General features: G+C 40.0%; 5 protein-coding genes and 1 pseudogene across 10 annotated transcripts; 5 read left to right on the top strand and 1 right to left on the bottom strand.

Moving 5' to 3' along the window:
• Window positions 1-3,792: 3,792 nt before the first annotated feature.
• On the top strand, window positions 3,793-6,116 carry LOC104704307 (putative E3 ubiquitin-protein ligase ARI10; annotated as a pseudogene). The gene is made up of 3 exons (XR_015562557.1): window positions 3,793-5,090; window positions 5,379-5,478; window positions 5,567-6,116. The product of XR_015562557.1 is annotated as a putative E3 ubiquitin-protein ligase ARI10 (transcript).
• Window positions 6,117-7,261: 1,145 nt separating this feature from the next.
• Window positions 7,262-10,207, top strand: LOC104704306 (putative E3 ubiquitin-protein ligase ARI11). 2 transcript variants are annotated; one of them, XM_087456971.1, is made up of 3 exons: window positions 7,262-8,576; window positions 9,576-9,675; window positions 9,777-10,207. In XM_087456971.1, the coding sequence occupies exons 1-3, from the start codon at window positions 7,377-7,379 to the stop codon at window positions 10,052-10,054; spliced, it is 1,578 nt and encodes a 525-aa protein (XP_087313097.1). In that variant the 5' UTR covers window positions 7,262-7,376; the 3' UTR covers window positions 10,055-10,207. The 2 variants fall into 2 exon arrangements, with proteins under 2 accessions (XP_087313097.1, XP_087313098.1); XM_087456972.1 differs by lacking the exons at window positions 9,576-9,675; window positions 9,777-10,207 and adding an exon at window positions 8,698-9,116.
• A 1,424-nt stretch (window positions 10,208-11,631) lies between these two features.
• On the top strand, window positions 11,632-14,425 carry LOC147940825 (uncharacterized). The gene is made up of 6 exons (XM_087458288.1): window positions 11,632-11,805; window positions 12,106-12,573; window positions 12,626-12,819; window positions 12,884-13,118; window positions 13,162-13,725; window positions 14,267-14,425. Exons 1-6 carry the CDS (start codon window positions 11,632-11,634, stop codon window positions 14,423-14,425), a joined length of 1,794 nt encoding a protein of 597 aa, XP_087314414.1.
• A 2,059-nt stretch (window positions 14,426-16,484) lies between these two features.
• LOC147940824 (uncharacterized) lies at window positions 16,485-17,174 on the top strand. The gene has a single exon (XM_087458287.1). The coding sequence runs from the start codon at window positions 16,485-16,487 to the stop codon at window positions 17,172-17,174; it is 690 nt and encodes a 229-aa protein (XP_087314413.1).
• A 369-nt stretch (window positions 17,175-17,543) lies between these two features.
• LOC104700287 (UDP-glycosyltransferase 74C1) lies at window positions 17,544-19,915 on the top strand. The gene is made up of 3 exons (XM_010415782.3): window positions 17,544-18,062; window positions 18,542-18,902; window positions 18,993-19,915. Exons 1-3 carry the CDS (start codon window positions 17,779-17,781, stop codon window positions 19,716-19,718), a joined length of 1,371 nt encoding a protein of 456 aa, XP_010414084.2. The 5' UTR covers window positions 17,544-17,778; the 3' UTR covers window positions 19,719-19,915.
• On the bottom strand, window positions 19,879-23,575 carry LOC104700288 (integrin-linked protein kinase 1). Of its 4 annotated transcripts, none has more exons than XR_015561073.1 (12): window positions 22,867-23,538; window positions 22,706-22,780; window positions 22,492-22,596; window positions 22,316-22,401; window positions 21,894-22,014; window positions 21,712-21,791; window positions 21,561-21,623; window positions 21,337-21,465; window positions 20,968-21,053; window positions 20,601-20,725; window positions 20,329-20,460; window positions 19,879-20,149 (listed from the first exon to the last, which is right to left on the bottom strand). XR_015561073.1 is itself a non-coding variant. In XM_010415783.3 (12 exons), the coding sequence occupies exons 1-12, from the start codon at window positions 23,296-23,298 to the stop codon at window positions 20,143-20,145; spliced, it is 1,434 nt and encodes a 477-aa protein (XP_010414085.1). In that variant the 5' UTR covers window positions 23,299-23,575; the 3' UTR covers window positions 19,879-20,142. The 4 variants fall into 4 exon arrangements, 3 of the variants coding, with proteins under 3 accessions (XP_010414085.1, XP_087313096.1, XP_010414086.1); XM_010415783.3 differs by having other exon boundaries at window positions 21,337-21,458; window positions 22,867-23,575; XM_087456970.1 differs by having other exon boundaries at window positions 21,337-21,458; window positions 22,706-22,776; window positions 22,867-23,523.
• Between the last annotated feature and the right edge of the window lie 221 nt (window positions 23,576-23,796).

Genomic DNA, 23,796 nt, shown 5'->3' with positions numbered 1-23,796 from the left:
AATCTCGCTGTACTTGTTCCGATGCGGCAAGACGATCGCGATATTCCGTATGGCGATCTTCCACCTCATGAAGAAATTCTTCCAGTTCGCGCCTTTCTTCCGGTTTGACGCGGAACATCAACATCCAGGGAGCTCGGATGTTCGGGTAGTACGCCATCCCTCTTTTGATAGCTTCGACATTCGAGAATGTCGGCACATCGTTACCAACTAGTGGGGATTCCACGCTGCTAACCGAGCTTGACATTGTCTTGATTGAGAGTTCTTCTTGGGATGTTTAATCCGTAGGCAGCGCCGGATAGATTTATACGAGTATTGGGAGGAAAATCCCCTTTTTAAAAAATGGCAACTTTCCGTGCAAAATGGTAAGAATGCAAATTTATCAGTTTTTCCTTTTATGATAAAAGAAAAATTTTGGTAATTAAAAGAGAAAACGGGCCGAACAAGTCGGCAATGTTTTACAAGGGTACTCAGACCCGTAGGATTAACAACAAAAGAAAAAGAAGAGAAGGAAACGAAAATACAGCTAAGTATCATAAGCGCCGGTCAAATCAGCCTGAAAGCTATCGGCATTGGAACCGTGCGGATGTTGGACGGAGTCTGGAGCCGTCGGGGGGGGGGGGGGGGGGGAATCCATAGCCAAGTTGATCCGGGGACATGTTGAGATCTTTTTCATTCAGATCAAGGACATCGATCACCTTGACAGTCTCCTCGGCTTCGGCCTTTTTCTCGTCAATCTCCTTGATTCGTTCCGCCGGAATGATGGCCCCATTTTCGACCAGATATTGTACAGTTTTCTGTATCCCGGAAGCTTGGTTTAGCAGATCCTCCAGGGGACGAACTTTCTCCTGTTCAAGTAGATAGGCCTTGACCTTATCCAGTCGAGTCTGCGCTTTCATTGTTGTTCGCTCCACCTTCTCCCAACGATCCCGCCGAAGTCTCTTGACTTCAAAGTTGAGCTGAGCCTTTAACCCGTCGCATGATTCCTGCAGTTCGTTCTTCTCTTCCTCGAGAGTAAGCGCTCGGGAGTTCAGTTCACTAATCCTCTGCTCGGAGCTGGCAATGATACCATCTTTCTCGGCAACAAGCGCCTCGAGCTCTTTGATCCTCGCATCCTTGGCGTCGCTGGCAATCCGGATTTGCTCTGTGCATTCTTTCACCTTTTCGAGCTCCAATCCAGACTTCTTACTGGATTTGGCACGCCTATCGTATAATTGAGTCAGCGTGTTCATCTTGGCGGCAGTCTGTAAACCCGAAGAACATATGTCAGTTCACCCGCTGAAATTTCAAGCAAATTAAACAAAATGATAGGGCATACCATTAGGTGGCACTCGGCGACATCAAGGAACGCCTGTTTAAATTCAAGATCATCCGCCGACGGAAGGATTCGACTGGAGGTCTTCAAGGTTCGGAAGAGTTCGCCTGAGGCTTCACGATTGGTCACCAGAGGGTAGTCGCCGAAGTAATGATAGGAGAAGCGATCTGTTTTATCATTTCTCCTTTCCAGGCGAAATCGATCGGCAGATTCCAGTCTGACTTCTTCCGCCGAGCGTTTGTGGTTCACTACCGGTTGTGGCTCAGCGACTGGGTTATTTCTGGTTTGCTTCTTTTTCTTCTTCCTTCTTTTGGATCCAGCTTCAAGTTGCGGGACATCCTGTTCTTCGGTCGAAAGATTGGCATTCTCTAAGGCCAAAGGGAGAATATCTTCTTCCGCGACATCGACTGTGTTGACGTTTTCTCCAGAAGCCTTAGTAGGGTCAACGTCGGTCTGGTCTGGGATGGGATCGACTTCAGTTCGACCCTGAGATGGGTCAATGTCAGCTTCAATGGCAGCCTGAGTGTCACGCCGAACTATCTGGAGATTGTCCGATTCAAGGACACGTGCCCCGGTAGGTTCCGCAGTTCGTCCTAGTGACCTAGCAAAACTTGGGAACGTCGTCCTGGGTTTGCCCATCGCTGTTTCAACACGGATACGGGTGATGAACTCCCACTGACGATTGTTTCCGGTTAATAGAGCGTCTCTGACGGGATGGTAGTTTGGAGCTAGCCGCGTCGCGCAGAAAGGACGATCTGGAAACATGACACAAAAAAGTTAAAACTGGTTAGAGGTGCCGAATTCAATTAAAACGTGCTGAAAATATAAAGTCTACCAAGATTTTCATTCCACACTCTCCGATGGAAACCCGATGGGTTAGCGAGTGAGTACTGATCGACGCGAACATAGAAGTAGCGGTTCATCCACTTCTGGAATTTGCTCACTCTTTTACCGACAAGGAAATTGTGCGCCGGCCTCATATTCACTTCCCAGCGGTGTAGATTCTTTGATAACTTAAAATTGGATAGCTGTTCGAAACATTGAACTCCAATATTGACCCCGACTTCGGCTGCTATAGTGAGGGCAGCCATAAAGTTACAAATAGCTCTGGGGACGAATTGGCAGATCGCTATCCTGCGTCTTTGGGCGTAGAGCGATATCAACGCAGGGATTGGGAATAAGAGGCGACATTCGGTAAAGTAACATTCGTATAGACATATATACCCTTCCGGAGGGTTCCAAGGGCGTTGGTCCTCTCGAGGAATCAGAATTGTGACTTCGCTGTTGAATAAACCACATGAGTTCAGCATGTCGTTCACGGTTTTGGACGAACTCAAACTCTTTTCGCCACCAATCTGTCCTTTATGGTCAAATAAGGGATCGATATCCTCGATCAAGAGTCCTAAGGGAACAAACCGATCTTCCTCTTGTAACAGTACGCCTTGAGTCAGTTCGGTGTTTTCCTCTTCAGGACGAACTGATGGCAACGACAATACTTGTGAAGATGAAGTTCCTGCAGAACAGCGAACAAGGCGTGGTGGGACTTCGGAAGCCGATCTACTCGACTCACCGATCTGCGTGGTACGCTCTGGGTCGAGAGTTTTCCGCCTGGAAGATCGACGAATTAGCTGTTCGCCCTCGACTTCTGGCGAAGAGATGGGTTCTGATGTGCTTGCCATATTCTGAGTTCGGAGAGTGCGGAAGAAAATCGGAACTAACAAAATAAATAGGAGAGAGATCGGAGCAGATTACCTTTCGTTGTTGACAGAAAATGAGAAATGACGAAAGGGGAGGCGTATTTATAGAGTCGAGCGGGTGGCAACCCTACGCAGAGCAATTATGACCTATGCGACTCTTCGAATTCCGGGCTAGCTGATGTGATGCAAACGACACGTGTCGTCCGAACAATTCACGGCGAGATGACGCGAGAATCCGGGTAAAATCAATCAAGTTTTTATGGATTAGATCGGATATTCTCTTCCCATAGTTCGAAACATTCGAATTGAATCTCGAATATTCGGAACTTGGGGGGGGGGACTAATTGTTGGTGCGGGATTCAGCACCCCCGACATACCGAGCTAAACCAGAAATACTAATTGATTAGTTAACCGGAAAACCGGTTAAGGGCTCGATTAGGTCAACAAGAAGTCAGTTCGGCCAAAGTGTAGCCTTGAAGAAGAAGGAGCCGACTTCCACTTCGGTACGGCGGCCGAATGAAGCAATGAAACAGTTTTCCATATCTCACTTCATCCGATAAGGAAAGTGAATATATTGTAATCTTAGAACATGTATAAAGAAGGTTTAAATCTAGTAAAGTAATTATGACTTTTGACTTTTTCCTTTTTTCTCAGTCTCTCAGACGTTTAAAGCTTACTTTGTTTAATTAAAAGGTCTAATCTCTATAAAAAAAATTTCAATCCCCAAAGCCCCTAATAATAATTAGGCGGCCTAAAAAATTAGAGGAGAGCTTCTACAAGCGAGATTGTTAGTGCGCAGCCCTAAATTTTGGTTTCGTCTGCTTCCTATAATCCTCAAAGCCGTTTTAGGGTTTTTTATATCTATTTATTTTTTTCAGCTCGCCATGGATTATTCAGATGATGGTATCGAATCAGGAGAGGAGAACCTCTACAGCGATGTTGAAGATAATGAAACCGATTATGGATTCCCTGAGGAAGACATAAAAGGATCTCAGAAAGGTTACGTTCTTCACAAGGAAGAAGACATCCGCAAGCATCAAAGAGACCATATCGAACGTGTTTCCACGGGTCTCTCTATAAGCCAAGCCGAAGCGATCGCTCTGCTTCTTCACTATCATTGGCGTGTTAGTAAAGTAGAAGATGAATGGTTTACGGACGAAGAGAAGATCCGTGAAACCCTTGGTATATTGAAGGAGCCTGTCGTTGATGTCAATGGTGAAAAAGTAATCCAATGTGGGATTTGCTTCGAGTCATACACTCGAGGGGAAATCGAAAGGGTTTCTTGTGGTCATCCTTATTGCAATACTTGCTGGACTGGTTATGTCACTTCTAAGATGGGAGACGGTCCGGGATGTTTAAGGATTAAATGTCCCGAGCCTTCTTGTTCTGCTGCTGTTGGTCAAGATATGATCGATAAGTTTAGTAAGAAAGAAGATAAGGAGAAGTACAATAGATATTTACTCAGATCTTATGTGGAAGAAGACGTCCTAAAGAGGATTAAATGGTGTCCATCGCCTGAATGCGAATGCGCGATTGATTTTGATGTTGATGTTGGTGGGAGTGGAAGTGGAAGTGGAAGTAGTATGTATGATATTACTTGTTTGTGTTTGCATAGCTTTTGCTGGAATTGCAGGGAAGATGCTCACAGTCCTGTTGACTGTGAAACGGTGTCAAAATGGATATTCAAGACCCAGGATGAGGCCGAGAACAAGAATTGGATGCTTGCGAATTAAAAGCCTTGTCCTAAATGCAAACGTCCGATCGAGAAGAACGAAGGATGCAACCATATGACATCCTCATCTCCGTGTGGGTATGAGTTTTGTTGGGTTTGTCTTGAAGCATATACTGGTCACGTGGCTTGCAACAGGTTTGTTAAAGAGGCTGAAGATAAGAGAGAATTGCTTAAAGATGAAATGGCTAGGTACTTGCATTATTATGAAAGGTGGGTAGTCAATCAATCGTCGAGGCTTAAGGCTATAAGTGATCTGGAGAAATGGCAATCGATGCAGCTTAAGCGGCTTAGTGGCACACTGAGAAAACCAGAAAGTGAGCTGGAATTCACCGTGGAGGCATGGCGTCAGGTTAGTAAAAAGTATTTAAATAACTCTCTGGTTCGTAACACTGAATAATGTATGTGAATGACTACATAGTATATAGAAAAACAAAGAAAGCTTTATTAAATTGAAAAACCATCTTAATGAAGATTTCATGATTAAATTTTATCATTAATCTTGAACTGATGAAATCATTCAACCATAATGTCAATTACCAGTGAGATTCTATTATTCTAATAATGACGACGTTTGTTAGATTACAACATTGTATGTTGTTGAACCGTTACTGACATATAACTGATTTAACTGTTGCAGATCATCGAATGCAGGAGGGTCTTAAAATGGACCTATGCGTTTGGATACTACCTACCTAATCATGAAATCGCCAAGAAAAAATTGTTCGAGTATTTGCAAGGTAAATTATTGGTACGGAAACACTTTATCTGTGTGATGCTAATTTGTCCATTCTAGCTAACTAAAATATTTTGCTGTGTTGTTTTCAGCGGATACTGAATCAGGTTTGGAGAGGCTTCATCATTGTGCAGAGACGGAGTTGAAAGAGTTCATCCATAAATCTGATGATCCAACCAATGCTTTCTATAGTTTCAAGATGAAATTAACTGATTTGACTAGAGCAACTAAAACTTTCTTCGAAAATCTGGTGAAAGCTTTGGAGAATGGTCTTTCTGATGTCGTATGTAGTGGTGAGACCAAATCAACAGAAGAAACTGGTATGAAGCTTTACGACCATATGATATTCTCAACACAATTCTCTCATGAATGGGTAGATGACGAATGGGTAGATGACGACTACATCGTTTGACGGAAGCATTCTTATTTCAGAAGACACGCAAGGTATCATATGAAGCTACAAGTGGCTACTTAGATCTCCCATCATCAGTTTAATAATAATCCCTTTGTTAATTCTTAGGAATTTGGTTAGTTTATTTATTTATAAGGAATTTCACATATTGCTACTCGACTCTAGAGTTTTTTTTTGATTACTTGCTCCCCCTAGTATAATTTTGGTGAAACAACTATCCCTACAGGTCAAAGGAGCAAATTTAAACTTCTTTTGAATAAATAAAATTACGTTTGTTCAATGATTGAATATTAATTTGAACACCAAATTGATCTCGAGGCTAAAGTTTACGAGATCTTCAGGTTTTGTGAAGAAGTAGAGTTTTTTACCACTCATATTACATCGCCATGAAGCCTCGATAGAGTTACAAAACAAAATTCAACTAATTGAAAATGAAAGAACTTGAAGTGTCCATGATACCTAACCTTTTTCAGCCCGTAGTCTTTTTAAATCAGTCCAAGGTAACAAACACACTAAAGTCACCTAAAACCCTAAGAAAGCTAAAACACAACGCGAGAGCCTAACTAAGAGCTGACCAGACCACTCAACAAAAAAACAGAAGGCCTATTTGGGTCGTAGCCGGCCACATAGCAATGTCCAAGATTGCAAACCAAATTAAGTACACGACAAGTGGAAGGCAATCAAATAAAGTAAAGCAATCTCTCCACGACTCCACGCCAATACCCTTGCTGCAATATCCACCGCAACCAATAAAGAAAATACGGCCAAGGAAGGATCACTGCAATGGGTACCGTAGACATGTATTCCCGTGGAAGCTCGGAGGCAAACTACCCATGACTAAATTGCAATTTAATAGAGGGAGCACCAAAGAAGACAGATAAAAGCATCAAACTTGGTGACGATTAGTAGGAAACAAAATGAAAAAGCATCAATGCTTATATCTTGAGCTGAATACCACAACTAAATCAAAAGATAAAACTTATTTCTCTTCTCTGTTCAATTTGGTGTTTTAGATTTTTTTTTCTTTGACTTTTAAGAATACCATATATAAGATGTTTTAGACTTTTTTCTTTATTCCATTTTATTAGTTATTTTTAAAAGTTTCTATGCACATTTTTTATTAATTTAATAATTTATGACTATTTAATTTGGCAGTATTTTTTATTTATTATTTCCTAATGTTTGTGCCTAAACCTAGTAATAATTAATAGATCATTATGATTAATAAATCAAAAGATAACAACAAAATAGTTTTCTTTTCCTAATAATAGTATATATCACTAATATCCTTTAACAGAATAAATAAAATAATATCCCTCATCTTTAGCTGAAACCCTACTAGTACCTTATAAAAGGAGCCACGGAGAGACTAGAAGAGAAGCAGCGAGAAATTTTTAGAGAGCAGCCCTAATATATATCCGAGGAGTTAATCCCTATATATATATTAATTAACCTCAACATCGTTTTAGGGTTTTTTCTTTCAGCCGGCCATGGATCATTCGGATGATGAGATAATGTATATCGACTCGGAAGAGGAGAATCTTCCCAGCAATGATGAAGATAGAGACTCTGATGATAACTACGACGGATTAGCTGATCATCATGACGATCACATGAAACGATCTCAGAAAAGTTACGTAGTTCTCAAGGAAGAAGACATCCGCAAGCATCAAAGAGACGACATCGAACGAGTTTCCACGGCTCTCTCTATAAGCCAAGTCGAAGCGATCGCTCTGCTACTTCACTATCAATGGAGCGTTAGTAAAGTCGAAGATGAATGGTTTACGGACGAAGAGAAAACCCGTGAAACCGTTGGTATACTGAAGGAGCCTGTCGTTGATCTTAAAGGTGAAAAAGAAATCGAATGTGGGATTTGCTTCGAGTTATACACTCGAGGGGAAATCGAAAGGGTTTCTTGTGGTCATCCTTATTGCATTACTTGCTGGACTGGTTACATCACTACCAAAATCGAAGACAGTTCGGGATGTTTGAGAGTTACATGTCCCGAGCCTTCTTGTTCCGCTGCTGTTGGTCAAGACCTGATCGATAAGATCGCTAAGAAAGAACATAAGGAGAAGTATTATACGTATTTTCTTAGGTCTTATGTCGAAGAAGGGAAGAAGTTTAAATGGTGTCCATCACCCGGATGCGAATACGCGGTTGATTTTGGTGGAAGTAGTACTAGTAATTACGATGTTTCTTGTTTGTGTTCGTTTAAGTTTTGCTGGGATTGCTGTGAAGACGCTCATAGTCCTGTGGATTGTGATACGGTGTCAAAGTGGTTACTAAAGAACAGAGATGAGTCCGAGAACACGAATTGGATACTTGCTAAGACAAAGCCTTGTCCTGAATGCAAGCGTCCGATCGAGAAGAACCAAGGATGTAGCCATATGTCATGCTCAGCTCCGTGTAGATTTCAGTTTTGTTGGATTTGCCTTAAACCATGGAGCGGTCACGCGGCTTGCAATGTGTTTAAAGAAGACAATGAGGATGAAACTAAGAGAAAAAGGGCTGAAGAAGCGATCGATAGATACCACCATTATTACGAAAGATGGGAATTCAATCAATCGTCGAGGCTCACGGCTGCAAGTGATCTGGAGAAATGGCAATCGATGTGGCTTAAGGAGCTTAGTGAAATATTGGGCACACCAGAAACTCAGCTCCAGTTCACTGTAGAGGCATGGCTTCAGGTTAGTAAAAGTATATATATATAATGATTCTTTGATTTTAGTAACATTGCGAAACCCGTTGGAAAAGTATGTGGATAGAATATAACAGCTGCGGAACAAAATTGAATTATTTACATTGTAGAATGAACGATAAAAGCATTGCATTATATTGGAAAGATCATCTTGAAGATGAACAACTTATCTTATAATCCCAGCTAGAGGTGTCAAACGGGCCGGCGAGCGTCCATCTGGGCCGTCCACAGCGGGCAGTTTTATTTTTTTGCGCCGCGACGGGCCGGCCTGCTAAGCCCGCGGACATAAAAGTTATGTCCAAGCCCACCCCGCTAAGCCCATCGGATTAACGGGCTGGCCCGCGGGTCTAAATAATATATTAACAAAATAAAATAAAATTAATAAATTATAATTTTAAAAATAATTTTGATTTTTATAGATGTTTAATTTTTTTATATTAAATTTATTTGTGTTATCACATAATTTTAAAAGATATATGTTTAAAATAATATAAAAATAGTTATATATCTATATTAAATATTTCTTTTTATTTGATATTTGAAGACCGCGGGCCGACCCGTCAACCCGCGGACATAACCCGCTATAACCCGCAATCCGTTTGGGCTAGGTCCGCAAGGCCCACTTTTTAATGGGCCCAATATTTAGTGTCTATGCCCGCCCGCAGAGGTACTATTTGGGCTAGGCCCGCGGGCATGCAGTCCGCTTGACACCTCTGATCCCAGCATTAGGCGAATCGCCTTGGACTCTTTAGTTAGATTTTGTTGATTACAAAAAAAAAAGTATGTGGATTTTAGTTTGTACTTTGTACAGCGGAACATAATCTAGGAATCACTATATAATATAAAAAAAACAGAAAAGCTTTTATAAAATTTAAAAAAATCATCTTAATGCAGATTAATTTTTCATTCCACCATTATGAGAACTACCAATGAGACTTTTGTTAGTCAAAACATTATTATTGGCATGTAATTGATTGTACTGTTACAGATCATCGAATGTAGAAGGGTCTTGAAATGGACCTATGCATTTGGATACTACCTAATTAATCATGAACCCTCTAAACAACACTTTTTCGAGTATTTGCAAGGTCAGTTTTTGATTCGGAAACTCTTACTTTGTTACTTTGTGTGTAATAGTAATTTTCTCCATCAATTTTAGCAGAATGTTTGTTGTGTTGTTGTGTTTCAGGAGAGGCGGAAACTGGTTTGGGTAGACTTCACAAATGTGCAGAAGAGAAATTGAAACAGTTTATCGCTAAAACTAAAGATCCAAAAAAACATTTTATGAAGTTCCAGGCAAAGTTAATTAGTTTGACTAAAACAACCAAATCCTACTTCGAAAATTTGGTGAATGCGCTGGAGAATGGTCTTACTGATGTGACACACAATGAAATCATCAAATCCACACAAGGATATGGATCTAGTATCAAAAGACGTAAGGTGATAAAGGCTAGAAGAGTGGGTTAAAATTAATTTAGCAACTTAAAAAAATATTCTATGTGACTTTATGACTTATTTTATGTGAAAGACTCTAGGGGTTTTATGACTTTTTTTTTGTTTTTGTTTTTTCTTAAAACCTTATCTCTAATAATTATTTATACTAGATTTTCACCTGTGGTATACCGGGGGCAATATTTTCTTGACTGAAAACTTTTAAATTTGAAATTATAATTGTTTGTTGATTTTATTTAGTGTTTGAAATCGTATAATTGTATTTAGTTTGTTAATTTTAGGATTTAATCTGTGATTTATTTAATGACATTTTTGTTTAAATAAGCGTAATTTAATTAAAATTTTTAATATTCTAATCTTGATGGTGTTAATAAAATAATAATAAGATAAACACCAAATTAATAGTATTTTAAATAATATATATATATCAACCCAAATCTGTTCTACTATATAACCGTGATATTCAAAACTAAAATTATTCTAAAACAATTTTTTTGGCATAGGCATTTAATTTAGTATTTAAATTACTTTAGTAACCCACAAGATAATTTTTACATTTACATGTTACATTTTTATTTTTAATTTAGTAAATGCATTTAAAACATGAAATTATACACTATAGGATCTGGTAGATCAAATGAACCATCTAAATGTCTTTACGTTGGAGTACATTACTTAACATAGTCTTACTTTACAGAGTTTACTCTAAGTGAGTTTGTTACTGTAAAGTATATAAGAGTCTTTAATGATAATGGTTAGGTAGTGATTCCAATTGTTTAGGTAGTGATAATGGTTAGGTAGTGATTCCAATTGTTAATCTGCGTGATTTAGTTAAAACATCTTATATTATGAAACAGATGGAGTAAATCTTTTGTTATTCTTAAAAGTATTAGTTTGAGACATGGACTTGGACCTTTATAAGAGAGAGAAATATAATCAAATCATATTTATAAATTAAAACTAAAAATATTTAATGCTAATGCCATAAGAATATGAGACTATGTGCAAATTTGGTGAACCATAATTGTTAAGCTTCTCCGAAAAAATTCTCTAGATCAGTAAAAAAAAGTCTCCTTTTTAAGGTTAAAGAAAAAATAATTACCATTTAAATATGGCAATGAAACATCTGACTAGCAAAACAAATGAGATCACACTACTTAGACATCTATAGAGAAAATAACCAATACAAATATTTTCTCTTGTTAAATTTTTTCCTTGCGTTAAGTTCATCCATAATTTGAAAACCAAAACAAAACAATAAAATAATGTGTTTTCGCTCAGGACCCTCAGTTTCATTGGGAGTCTTTCACCTAACCCTAGAGGATGGGTTATACAGCCGGATAAATATTTTCTTAGCCGGAAAAAGGCAACAATGGGTTGCAATCTCTTTGGGATACCAAAAGATTTACAAAATCTTCCAGTTTCGATGGATATTGAGAGAATATCCTCGCAATATTTTCAGATCTTGCTTTGGAAAATTAGGTTTTTCTTTCACGCTGCTGTGGGTATTACCAGGTCTGTGCTATCCAGAATATTCACAAACAACGATTGGGTTATTTCTCTTGGTAATAGAAGCAAATCTAAACCTAGCGATGAGTTCGATGACGATTGCAGATGACACACCGATTATCCTGACAGAGGAAGGAGACTTTGGGGTGGCGGTGGAGTGCAAACTGAGCCTGTTGGGGAGACTGCTGAACCCTGAGTGCCAGAAGATGGCAAAGATGATTATGAAGATGCCACGATTCTGGGGAGTCTATGAGAGAGTTCGAGGTATTGCATTATCCCACAATACCTTCCAGTTCATTTTTTCAACTCGAGAGTGATTTGGAGAGGGTTTTGAGGACGGGATTTTGGACTTTTGATGAGTGGGTTTGATCTTGGAGAGATGGGTTGAATCTCCACCGGCAAACTTCCTAGGGACATTCCCGATCTGGATTTGGATAAGCAACATACCGGTCAATTTCCTTACCCTCAAGACTATTAAGACGGTTGCAGGGAGAATTGGATATGAGAAAGAGATTGCTTTTGATCCGGAAAGATCTTAATACAACGTGTTTGTCAAGGTTAAGGTGATCTTTGATGCTGTGAATCCCCTGGTCAAAATGAAATCCGTCCAGCTACCTAAAGAAGGCTTTGCGGTGGTCAATATTGAGTATGAGAGAATCTGTAAGTCTTGTTTCCACTGTCTAAGGCTTACACATGATAAACAAAGATGCCCATTCCTGCAAGGCGATAGTAGAGGGCAGGTGTCTGCTATAGAGAGCTCGCGGAAAGTTTCTACTCGAGATAATCACTTTCCCAAGGAACTTGCAAATACAATCCTGCCTTTGCTGAAACAACCAGTGGTTCCATATGTACTACCACAGTCTAATGTGGTCGTACCTGAAGTCCTTGCTGAGATGCAGAAGATTCTGCAATTAGGAGACCCTTCCTTTGGGTCAGAGGGAACAAGCCCTGCGAGCAACATTGGATTCTATTGCCTCAGACACTCTTGCTCAGAATGCAATGCTTCGCCTGGAAGCTCCACCTACGTTAACTCCTGATCTTAGTAAAGGGAAAGGTTTGGTTTTTGGCTATCCGCAGACTTTGGTGGAAGCACCTTCTCAGAAATTGTTTGTTGCGACTGGTGAGACTGTAATGGAGGAAGGTCGTAACACTAATGCTGCCTTTGTGGTATTGAATAGTAAGATCATGGCGATGGAACAAGCCGGTTCTACAGGCTTCCACATGGGTCTATTAGCTGGAATCAAAGAGACGCTCAGTGGTAGTAAAAAGCAGTATCAGAAAAAAGACTTCCTCTTGGAAACGGAGATCGAAGAATGAGGGGGCTAATTCCTGCAGTAACTCTCTTAGCACTTCGCAGGAGGTGGTTAAGGAGCATCTGGTTGGTCCTGCTGCTAAAAGGAAAGCATTAGAGGATGGTGAAGTCTCATCTAAGGTCTTAAAGACTGTTCCTGTGGCAAACCAACAAGTAACTGAGGAGCTGGACGGAGTAATGGATGGTGTCCTTCGACCGAGTGTGGAGGCTGCAAGTATAAGAGGTGATGTGAACTTTGTTGCTGATAAGTCGGGTTCGGTGGTTTTTCAGAAACCACCCAGTTCTCAATGAGTGTAATCAGTTGGAACTGCCAAGGCATGAGAGCACCTTGGCAGTTCGACGTCTGAAGGAGATGCGTAGTGAGCATTATCCAGACTTTTTGTTCCTCCTGGAGACTAAAAACTCCAGTGATCATGTTATGGGGGTGAAAGAGTGGATGAGCTATGACAAAGTACACATTGTAGATCATGTTGGGCTGAGTGGTGGTGTAGCTCTCTTCTGGAAAGATTTGTATTGGGGGAAAGTCTTACAGTCGGATTCAAGGGTGATTGATACAAGGATCTGTCAAGGCTCCATGGTGTTTTATATAACCTTTGTATATGGGGACCCAGTTAGACATTTGAGAGAGGAGGTCTGGGAACGCATTACCCGAATTGGTATCCAAAGAGATGATCCCTGGTTACTTACCAGCGATTCCAATGAAATAATGGATAATTCTGAAAAATTGGGAGGTCCAAGGCGACCAGAAAGCTCGTTCTATCCTTTCAGAACTATGGCAAGAAGTAGTCGGATAAACTCTCGTGGGGTGGAAGAAGAGACAATGTATGGGTCCAATGTCGGCTGGATAGAAGCTTTGGCAATAGTGGTTGGTTCAACTTATTTCCAAGGGTTAATACGGAGTATTTAAAACTGATGGGATCCGATCATCGTCCGATCATCACAAGACTGGTGGGGATGATACAAAGTTTAGAGGGAGGTTCATCTTTAATAAGCGATAGATCAACAAGCCAGAAACAACATATATTATTCGTGAGCAGTGAGCTTTGGAAGGTGTTACTCAGGGTAAGTCTGTGTTAAGTGGACTATCTCGGTGCAGAAAGGCCTTGTCCAGATGGAAGAGGACTCATCCTACTAACTCTGCAACACAGATTCAGTTGCTACGCAGGGACCTGGAAGAGGAGGCTACTAAGTTGTTCCCTAATTTTTAGAGATTGCGTCAGCTTAAATGGGCACTTATAGTTGCTTTTAGAGAGGAGGAGACATATTGGAGGTCTAAGAGTCGAGAATCCTAGCTTCAAGCAGGAGATAAAAATACAGCCTTCTTTCATAGGAGTGTGTAGTATAAGAGACTGAAGAATCGCCTCAACTCTTTAGTTGACAAAAACGTGTTTGAATGTTTTGAGAAGGGGTCTAAGGGTAACATTGTTGCGGAGTACTTCACAGATTTGTTAAAATCCTCTAATCCTGGTAATTTTGAGGACCTGCTAGAGGGTATGGAGCCAAGGGTATCAGATGTGATGAATCAACAACTAGTGGCCCCGGTGATAGTGCATGAGACTAAGTAAGCGGCATTTAATATTAAGGGAGATAGTGCACCGGGTGCTGAGGGATGGAAATGAGCTTTTTTCGCCGCTATTGGTCAATAGTTGATGATGATATCGTTAAGGAGATTCAATGCTTTTTTGAGTTTGGAGTCTTTCCACAAGACTGGAATCATACACAAATCTGTCTTATTCCCAAGAAGGACAATGCCAATCAAATGAAGGATATGGGACCAATCAGCTTGTGTTCAGTCCTCTACAAGATCGTTTCTAAAGTGTTGTGTACTAGGCTTAAGAAATGTCTTTCGGCTCTGGTTTCTGAGACACAAGGTGCATTCGTTTCTGGGCGATTAATCTCCGACAACATACTTATTGCACATGAGATAGTACATGCTCTACGCACGCATGCCAAGTTCAACTCTGACTTTGTTGCTATTAAGACAGATATGTCAAAGGCATATGACAGAGTTGAATGGGATTTTCTCGAGCATCTTCTCCTTCGTATGGGGTTTACCAATCAGTGGATCCAGTGGATAATGATGTGTGTATGATCTGTCACCTATTCAGTACTCATCAACAGGAGTCCTTTTGGCTTTGTTACACCAGAAATGGGAATCAGACAGGGAGAAGTCTCCATTCCTATTTATCCTTTGTGCCGAGGCGCTGATTCATGTCATGGAAAAAAGGAGATCACAGGGGCGACTCACTGGCTTCAGTTTCAATGATTCATGTCCTGTTGTTCAACACCTATTATTTGCAGATGATAGTTTACTGGTGTGTCGTGCAATCAAGGAGGAATGTGACGAGCTCCTAGCATGTCTACAACTTTATGGCAAGGCATTTGGGAAGCAAATCAATTTTGAGAAGTCTGCGGTTACTTTTGGAAGCAAGACGCCTGACTCAATAAAGCTGATGGTTAATCAAACCCTGGGGATTACAGCAGAGGGGGGAGCCGGAATGTTTTAGTGGCTCGAAACAGGTCCTATTGGCCTTTATCGGGGATAAACTCAAGAAGAGATTGCATGGCTGGTATGCCAAGGCTCTATCCTTAGGTGGAAAAGAGATACTACTCAAGTCTATAGCGATGGCTTTGCCGGTATACGCAATGTCTTGCTTTCGACTGAGCAAACACCTCTGTAGAAAACTCACAAGTGCCATGCGTGAGTATTGGTGGAACAGTTTTCAGGGGCAGAGGAAAATAGCTTGGGTGGCTTGGTCTGAAATGTGTAAATCCAAAGCTGATGGTGGTATGGGTTTTAAAGATTTGGGAGATTTTAATCAAGCCTTACTTGCCAAGCAAGCTTGGCGGATCCTCAACAAACCAGAGTCGCTGGTATAGCGGTTTTACAAAAGCAGTTGCTTTCAAAATTCTTCTATATTGGAGTGCGGTTCGGGTTCGAGGCCATCTTACGCATGGAGGAGCATATTACATGCTCGTAATCTTTTGAAGCAGGGTTTACTGAAGACGATAGGGAATGGCATGGATACCTTTGTTTGGAAAGAGAAATGGATCTTTGATAAGCATCCTCGAGCACCGTACCGGCTAGATACATTCTTTAATGTCAACCTAAAGGTGGCGGAGCCGCGGAACTCAGTGGATGGTCAATGGGACACAGCGAAGGTACATGCCTTGTTTCCACCTGATGATGCTAAGCAGATTCTCTCTATGAAAATTGCAGCAACGAAGAGAGACCGTTTCATCTGGCCTTACATGCCTTCTGGTGCTTACTCAGTCAAAAGTGGGTACTGGTTGCTTCGAACCTTACACTTTATGAGCCTCGAACAGATGATATGATCAAGGTAACAAATATGAAAGCGAAGGTGTGGAAGCTGCAGACGGTACCAAAGATTAAGACTTTTCTATGGAGAATGCTTTCTGGTGCTCTAGCTGTTTCAGAGAGGCTTGCCTCGCGTGGGTTAGCTGTAGACACCAGATGTGCAGTATGTGGTCATCATGAGGAGATGATCTGTCATATGATGTTTGTGTGTCCTGTTGCACGACAAGCGTTTGCTATTGCTAATATCCCTCTGCCTGCTGTGGATTGCTGATCTGGTGGGGAATTGGGATTACCTGCTGACGGTAATGCAAGATGTGAGGGTTCCGGAGGAGATAAAACAAATGATACCCAGGCTGTTGTGGGAAGTATGGAAATGGAGGAACACACTTGTATTTCAAGGGAAGCAGGGAGATATCCAGGAGATGGTGGATAAAGCGTTCACGCATTCTTCACACTGGTTTGCCGCACAAGCTTTGGATGGCACTTTAGATCAACGATGGACAGTGAGACGACAATCACTCGAGGTTACATGGAGGAAACCAATGCCTGGAATTACTAAGTGTAATATCGCGACGTCCTGGCGGAAGAGTTCTCCAATGGCTGGTGGTGCGTGGATTACTCGCAATAATCAAGGTCACGTTCTCTATCATGCAATAGCTGCTTTAGAGAGGTCCGACATGGAAATTTTGGCATGTCTCCGGTGTTTTCTGTGCGCTCTAGAGGCGTTGCAGATTCTGAATGTTACTCGGGTAGAATTGGTGATGGATAATGCTACAGGGATTGCAGCTATAAATAATCCGGGGGAATGGCTGCGTTATGATTCGTTGTTGCAAGATATACATTTGATCTTATCAAGTTTTGACTATTGGGAGTGCCACCACGTGATTGGATCAGCGAATAAGGTGGTGTTGGCTATAACCAAAAGTGTCACGCGAGAGGGGAGGATTCAGTCATACTTCTCACTGGGAGGTCCTTATGGCTACAAGATCAAGTAAGAAAAGACAGTGAAGATGGAAATTGCTGACTGGTTTGCTTGATTTGTTTATCTTTTGTTACCTGTTTCACTTGGAAAATCGATTGACCAGGCTGTGTTTTCTTTTTGTTGTATATTTTTTCAGACTTTTGATTCTGTTAGACGACAAAAATAAAAAAAAGTTCATCCATAACTCTTTTTGAAGTCCAACTAAATTCTAAAGAGAGAAAATAATGAAAATAAAATACATATCAGCGGACCCACGCACCCACCTAACCTCCTCCCTTCAGGGCTTTATCTACCCACCACCACCACCACGTTTATTATATGCATTGGTAACAATCTTCTTTCACCATCACTACTTTTTTAATCGTCGTGAAACTTGAAGATTGCTCATCCCTTCAAATTTTAGCCTCAATTGAGTTAAAACCAGAAGAAAAACAAAAAAAGGAGAATAGGCAAGTACTGTATCCTGAAAAAAGTTAATCCAACATCGTAAATAACCAGACATATCTATATATAACACTCTATACCCACTTAACTTACATCGGAGACACATAAATTAGAATATATCAAACCACTTATATTGTTTCTTTGGTCCGAACAAATTTACCAAAAAAAAAAGAATGAGTGAAGCAAAGGGTCACGTACTGTTTTTTCCATATCCATTACAAGGCCACATTAACCCAATGATCCAACTCGCTAAACGCTTATCCAAACAAGGCCTCACCATCACACTCATCATTGCCTCCAAAGACCACCGTGAACCTTACACCTCCGACGATTATTCCATTACCGTCCACACCATCCACGACGGTTTCTTTCCACATGAACACCCTCACGCCAAGTTCGTAGATCTTGACCGTTTCAACAACTCTACTTCTCGTAGCCTCAATGATTTCATCTCTAGGTAAACATAAGTTAAATTTCCAATATTTTCGCTTGTTACATCTCTTTTTCATGTTCAATGTAACCTTTTAAACGATGTCCCCGTTTGGGGAAAGGGAAAGCGACTGAAAAAAAATAAAAAAAATTCCAATATAATATGACATTTTTTTTGGTAGAATCCAATATAATATGACATATATATGTCCCTAGTTAAGTAGTTATTTCTTTCTTCTTTTGCGTATAAACAAAAGACTTAACTCTCTTTAGAGTGATTATATATATCAAGTAATTCAGCCACAGTTACAATTTACAACGTTCATAAGCTTTTTTTAGTGGATTTGAAATACTTTAGACATAATGCAATACCCTCGTAAAAAACAAGAAAACAAAAATTAACTTATTGTTAGTACTATTAATTTCAGTTTCTTGACTTTTTGATGACATTACATGCGAAAACGTTATAAATCTACTCTTATATGTATATATATTTTGTATATGCAGTGCGAAGTTGTCGGCCAATCCTCCAAAAGCTTTGATCTATGATCCATTCATGCCCTTTGCATTGGACGTAGCCAAGGACTTAGGTCTATACGTTGTGGCCTATTTCACTCAACCATGGTTGGCTAGTCTTGTTTACTACCACATCAACGAAGGCACCTACGATGTTCCCGTTGATAGACATGAGAACCCGATCCTTGCTTCGTTTCCAGGTTTCCCATTGTTAAGCCAAGATGATCTGCCTTCGTTTGCCTGCGAAAAAGGGTCGTACCCTCTTTTACATGAATTTGTGGTTAGGCAATTCTCTAATTTACGGCGAGCTGACTGCATTCTCTGCAACACTTTTGATCAACTTGAACCTAAGGTAAGGTTATGATTTAGATATTGTTTTGGTCATGTACTTGTGTTTGAGAAGGTGGAATGGAACTTCTTTGAATTTGTTCTTTCTTCACAGGTAGTGAAATGGATGAATGATCAGTGGCCGGTGAAGAACATTGGACCGGTGGTTCCGTCGAAGTACTTGGATAACCGGTTGCTAGAAGACAAAGATTACGAACTACAGAACTCTAAGACAGAGCCAGATGAGTCTGTTTTGAATTGGTTGGGGAACAGGCCGGCGAAGTCGGTGGTTTACGTGGCTTTTGGGACATTGGTGGCTTTGAGCGATAAACAGATGAAGGAAACCGCAATGGCTATAAAAAAAACTGGATATCACTTCTTGTGGTCCGTTAGAGAATCCGAGAGAAGCAAACTACCCTCTGGTTTTATCGAAGAGGCGGAGGAGAAAGACTATGGACTTGTAGCTAAGTGGTTTCCTCAGCTAGAGGTTTTAGCACATGAATCGATCGGGTGTTTCGTGTCACATTGCGGATGGAACTCGACATTAGAGGCACTGTGCTTAGGGGTTCCAATGGTGGGAATGCCTCAGTGGACGGATCAGCCCACAAATGCTAAGTTTATAGAGGATGTGTGGAAGATTGGGGTTAGAGTGAAGGCCGATGGAGAAGGGTTTTTAAGTAAGGAAGAGATTGGTAGATGCATTGTTGAGGTCATGGAAGGAGAGAGAGGGAAAGAGATGAGGAAAAATGCTGAGAAGCTTAAGGTGTTGGCTCGTGAAGCTATGTCGGAAGGAGGTAGTTCCGACAAGAACATTGATGAGTTTGTCGCTCTTTGTGGTTAATAATTTGAAACTGAGATTTCGTCAGTTTGTTAGTTGATTAACTAATAACGACGTCTTTTTCTGTTAAATTCTGAGTGTTGTCTACGTTGGTTGTCCTGTGCAAACAAATCCATATGTGATTCCTGTTAAGAAGAAGAGATCTTTGTTTTTAAGACATAACTAGAATAAAGAGCTTTCTTGCTACTTAATATAAAAAATATTGTACATTTTATCTCAAAACGCTCAGTTCTGTGGCATTAGAGAAGTCTAATAGCTCGATGAAGTACTTTCCGCGGTATACATTATACATTGTTACACAATGAGACTGACAAATCTGAGAGGGCTGTTTTTCTTTTTGTATGCTTTGTACCAATTGTTTTAGTAAACACTCTTGAATTGCTATGTTCCTCATGTTTCTGAGTCAAACCTCTCCTGGTATTTTGTATTATCTCCTGAGAAATAATCCATTTGATTGAGAAACAAAGTCATGGTATATGTAAGAGCTAGGCTCTATAGTGGATACGAAAAAATCACGATTTTAGAAGAATCCGGCTTAGCTATGGTGAAACTAGAAATGCAAAAACATAATGATAATTAGGAGCTGTTAAGAGAAAGCTTTTTTTTTTTTTACCAAGGGAACTTGAATGTATCTTTCCACCATCCCTGTTTTGAGCAGTGTACAAAGATCATGTCCAATCGAACTATGATCTCAGAAAATGTTGGCCTAACAAAAGTTTCCGCATCCCAGCATTCCTCAATCAATCTGTTTAAATAATAATTGAACCAATGAGTTGCAGTAGGTTGGATAAAGAAAGGATCAAGGACCAAGCAAATGATGTTACTTTACCTAAGTGTAAAAACAAGTTGTGTTATTATAGAGTTGATAAAGATTAGTACACTTACTCTCTCAACTCTTGGGGGCAATTTTTTGACTTGGCCTTAAATGAAGGTCGTCTTCCTTCCAAACACATTAGCTTTACTGCCTCCTCCGGGGGCTTAGGATGGAAAGGTTGTACTCCTTCAATCATCTGAAAAATGATATGATAAACTTATTAAAAGATTGCTGCAATGAGATTTGTTACAGAATAGTTGAGAATCAGAGTAAATACTTTTAGAGATCATATAGAACTGTGAGTGTATTAAACTCTGACTAGATACAGAAGTCATGAAACGCAGAGGAGTTATTAGCACGCATGTTTGACCATCAGGATAACTAATAGGTACCTCATATAAGACGACATCAAAAAGTATGAATCCATAAGGCACCTACCTCATATAATACGACACCAAAAGAGTAAGAATCCACACTCCTGTCAAATATTTCATCTTTGTAAACCTCAGGTGCCATACAGTAATCTGCAAACAATATACAAATATCATCTGATTAAACCATTGCCTCATGGAAATCAAATTTTCTTATGAGTGTTTTCAAAAAGTAGTAACCGTTTCTATACTTAATAGTTGTATCAAAGTTTCTCAGAAATATAGATGTTTGATCTACGTCCTATGCCCACAATTCTGTGCTAGAACTCAGTTGAGAGTCCCAAATGCGAGAAGGTGGGTCGGGATTTTAAATTTACAGACCAGATATGGACACTTCGTTTGGGTAGCCAGAAGGAATTAAGCATTTAGAACTTACTTGAAGGATCTATATGGGCCGAGTGATTAAGGATTCTGGATTTATCAGATGGTAACTTTGCAAAACTTATCAACCCAAACCCTGCCACCTTCAGATGTCCTCCATTATCGAGCATAATATTTCTGGCACCTTACAAGAAGTTGTAAAAATTAGATAACGTGGGTCCAAAAATACGTTCTCATAAAACTTAAACGTCCAAATACTTCTTTATTTAGTTATCTTACTTGGGTTTTAGATCACAGTGGATTACTGGTTCTGGTTTACACTCGTGAAGATAATTCATTCCCCTGAGAAGAGTCAAATGATTTGTTCAGAAGATTAAAAAAGTGCGGTTATAATGTAAATACAATCTTGTAGAAAAGAAATGGCACATGCCTGGCCATATCAAGTGCAAATCTTAGAACTTTGGCTGGAGAAAGACGACCTTTCTTTTGAAGATAGCTCCCCAAGTCACCCTGCAAGTTACCACCAAGCCGACAAAATTATTTCCTAGAATCCAAAAATTGCTTAATGAGAGAAAAACCTTGTCAGGAATATAAAAAGAGTGAGAAGCTTACTTTAGGATGGTATTCAGACACAATCATCATGGGGACGTTTTGAGTAACAGCTCCAACAAATTGCACAACATTAGGATGACGAACCTTCTCGAATAAAGTAAGTTCGTGTTTGAACGCATTTCTGTGTGTAAACAATAAAACTCAGACGAATAAAATTACAGAACAAACGTAATACATGAAAGGCAAACAGGAAAAAAACACAGACAGAATGAAGTGAATTACAGAAAACATCACCGGAAACGCACAAATCCAAGATAGAGGATTATATAGGAACTATGATTAAAAAACCTTACAGCTCATATCATTATGGCTATGAACCTAAAAAATGCTTTCAATGATCAATAACAAGCTCCATTTCGACCTATTGACTTGTTAGCTAACTTAGAGAGATACTTAATTATTGAAGAGAAGAGTAAACATACATAGTTTCATGATCCTTGTAAAGATCTTTATCAAGTATCTTCACAGATACCTTAGTTCCATTCCATTTAGCCACTTGATATATTCCCTGCAATATATAGTACTTTGTTAAAAAAGCACTAAATGGAAAAACTAAAGACATCATTACGATAAAGGGAAGCATAAAGAAAGCTCTTGCCTTTGAGATACCATCAGCTTTACGAACTTGAAGTTCCTGCGGATTTAACTCGTATTCAGGAACTTCACGAGGATTCGCCACAGCCATCGGTGTCCTTTTGGCTTTCTAAAACCAAGAAAAGAAAAAAAATGCAACTATAAGTAAGCACATTGAAGATATGAAAAAGAACAGAGCTCACAAATCCATGAGAAAAAAAGAATAGAGCTACACGTACCGGAACTTTAGCTCCACGAGCTTTCAAAATGTTGAAAATATCCATGTTACCATAATACTTAGCATCAGCAGCTGCCTATCCACAACAACACAAACCCCCAAATTTCAAAAACCAAAAGCTAACCAAAAAACGAGAAAACGATTCAAGTCGCGTCACATTACCGTGCTTCCCCAACGATCACGAGCATCGATGTTAGCTCTCCTTGTAAGAAGAAGCTTGACAACGTCAATATGACCTTCACAAGCAGCGATATGAAGAGCAGTACGACCATCAAGATCAATACTATTAACATCAATCCCTTCATCAAGCAGATCCTGAACACCTTCAACATCACCTCTACAAGCCACAAACAAAAGCTGCATAGTGGCGTCGAGATTATCAGGTACAGCGAGCTGCGGACGGTTAGAATCTTCAGGACTACTCCGTCGAATCGGATCTAGAGACGATTGTCTACCGAAACTGAATCTCATATTGTTTTTACGAGGATCGTGTGAAGTTTGACGCGTGAATTGACGACTTAGCGTACGACGAAGCGATCCTGTTGAGAATTGTCTCGAGATTCCTCGTTTTAACTGCCCTGCGAGATTCGCCATGATTTCTCTTCTTCTTCCTCCTCCTCCTCCTTCTTTCGTCTTCTTCTGTAAAAATTCGATTGTATGGATAATCACATTTTTTTTTTGTTTCCTCGAGAAAAATTGAATTTGTGGGGATTATGTTTGAGATCCGCGAGAAGGGTTTTAATTTTTTTTAATGACGGGTGAAGAAGAAGAGAAGATATTATTGGCGACTTATTGACTTTTGATTTGACTTTTGCTTTCAATCATTGTTTCCCCCATGTCCCGCGTTAATTTGGACTCTTCTTGATCGTCCACTTTTTTCGGTGACTTTACCAGAAATAAAATTAATTATCGCTATCTTTCGCAAAATTGTGAATTTTTAGCTTTAACTTCCCATTATTACAATTAGGTCCTGAATTTTCTTTTTGACTTTTCGGTTCTTATGTGGAGCTGACGTGTCGACCTTAACTAGTTGAAGCCTTTTGGGCTTTTCTTCTTTTTGAGGCCATTAATTTTCAAAGGTATATATGTAAA

This window comes from Camelina sativa, chromosome 7 (assembly GCF_030686135.1).
Source record: "Camelina sativa cultivar CO46 ecotype springtype chromosome 7, ASM3068613v1".
NCBI lineage: Eukaryota > Viridiplantae > Streptophyta > Magnoliopsida > Brassicales > Brassicaceae > Camelina > Camelina sativa.
The sequence above is the reverse complement of the archived record's forward strand: the minus strand, read 5'-3'. Positions and strand labels throughout refer to the sequence as shown.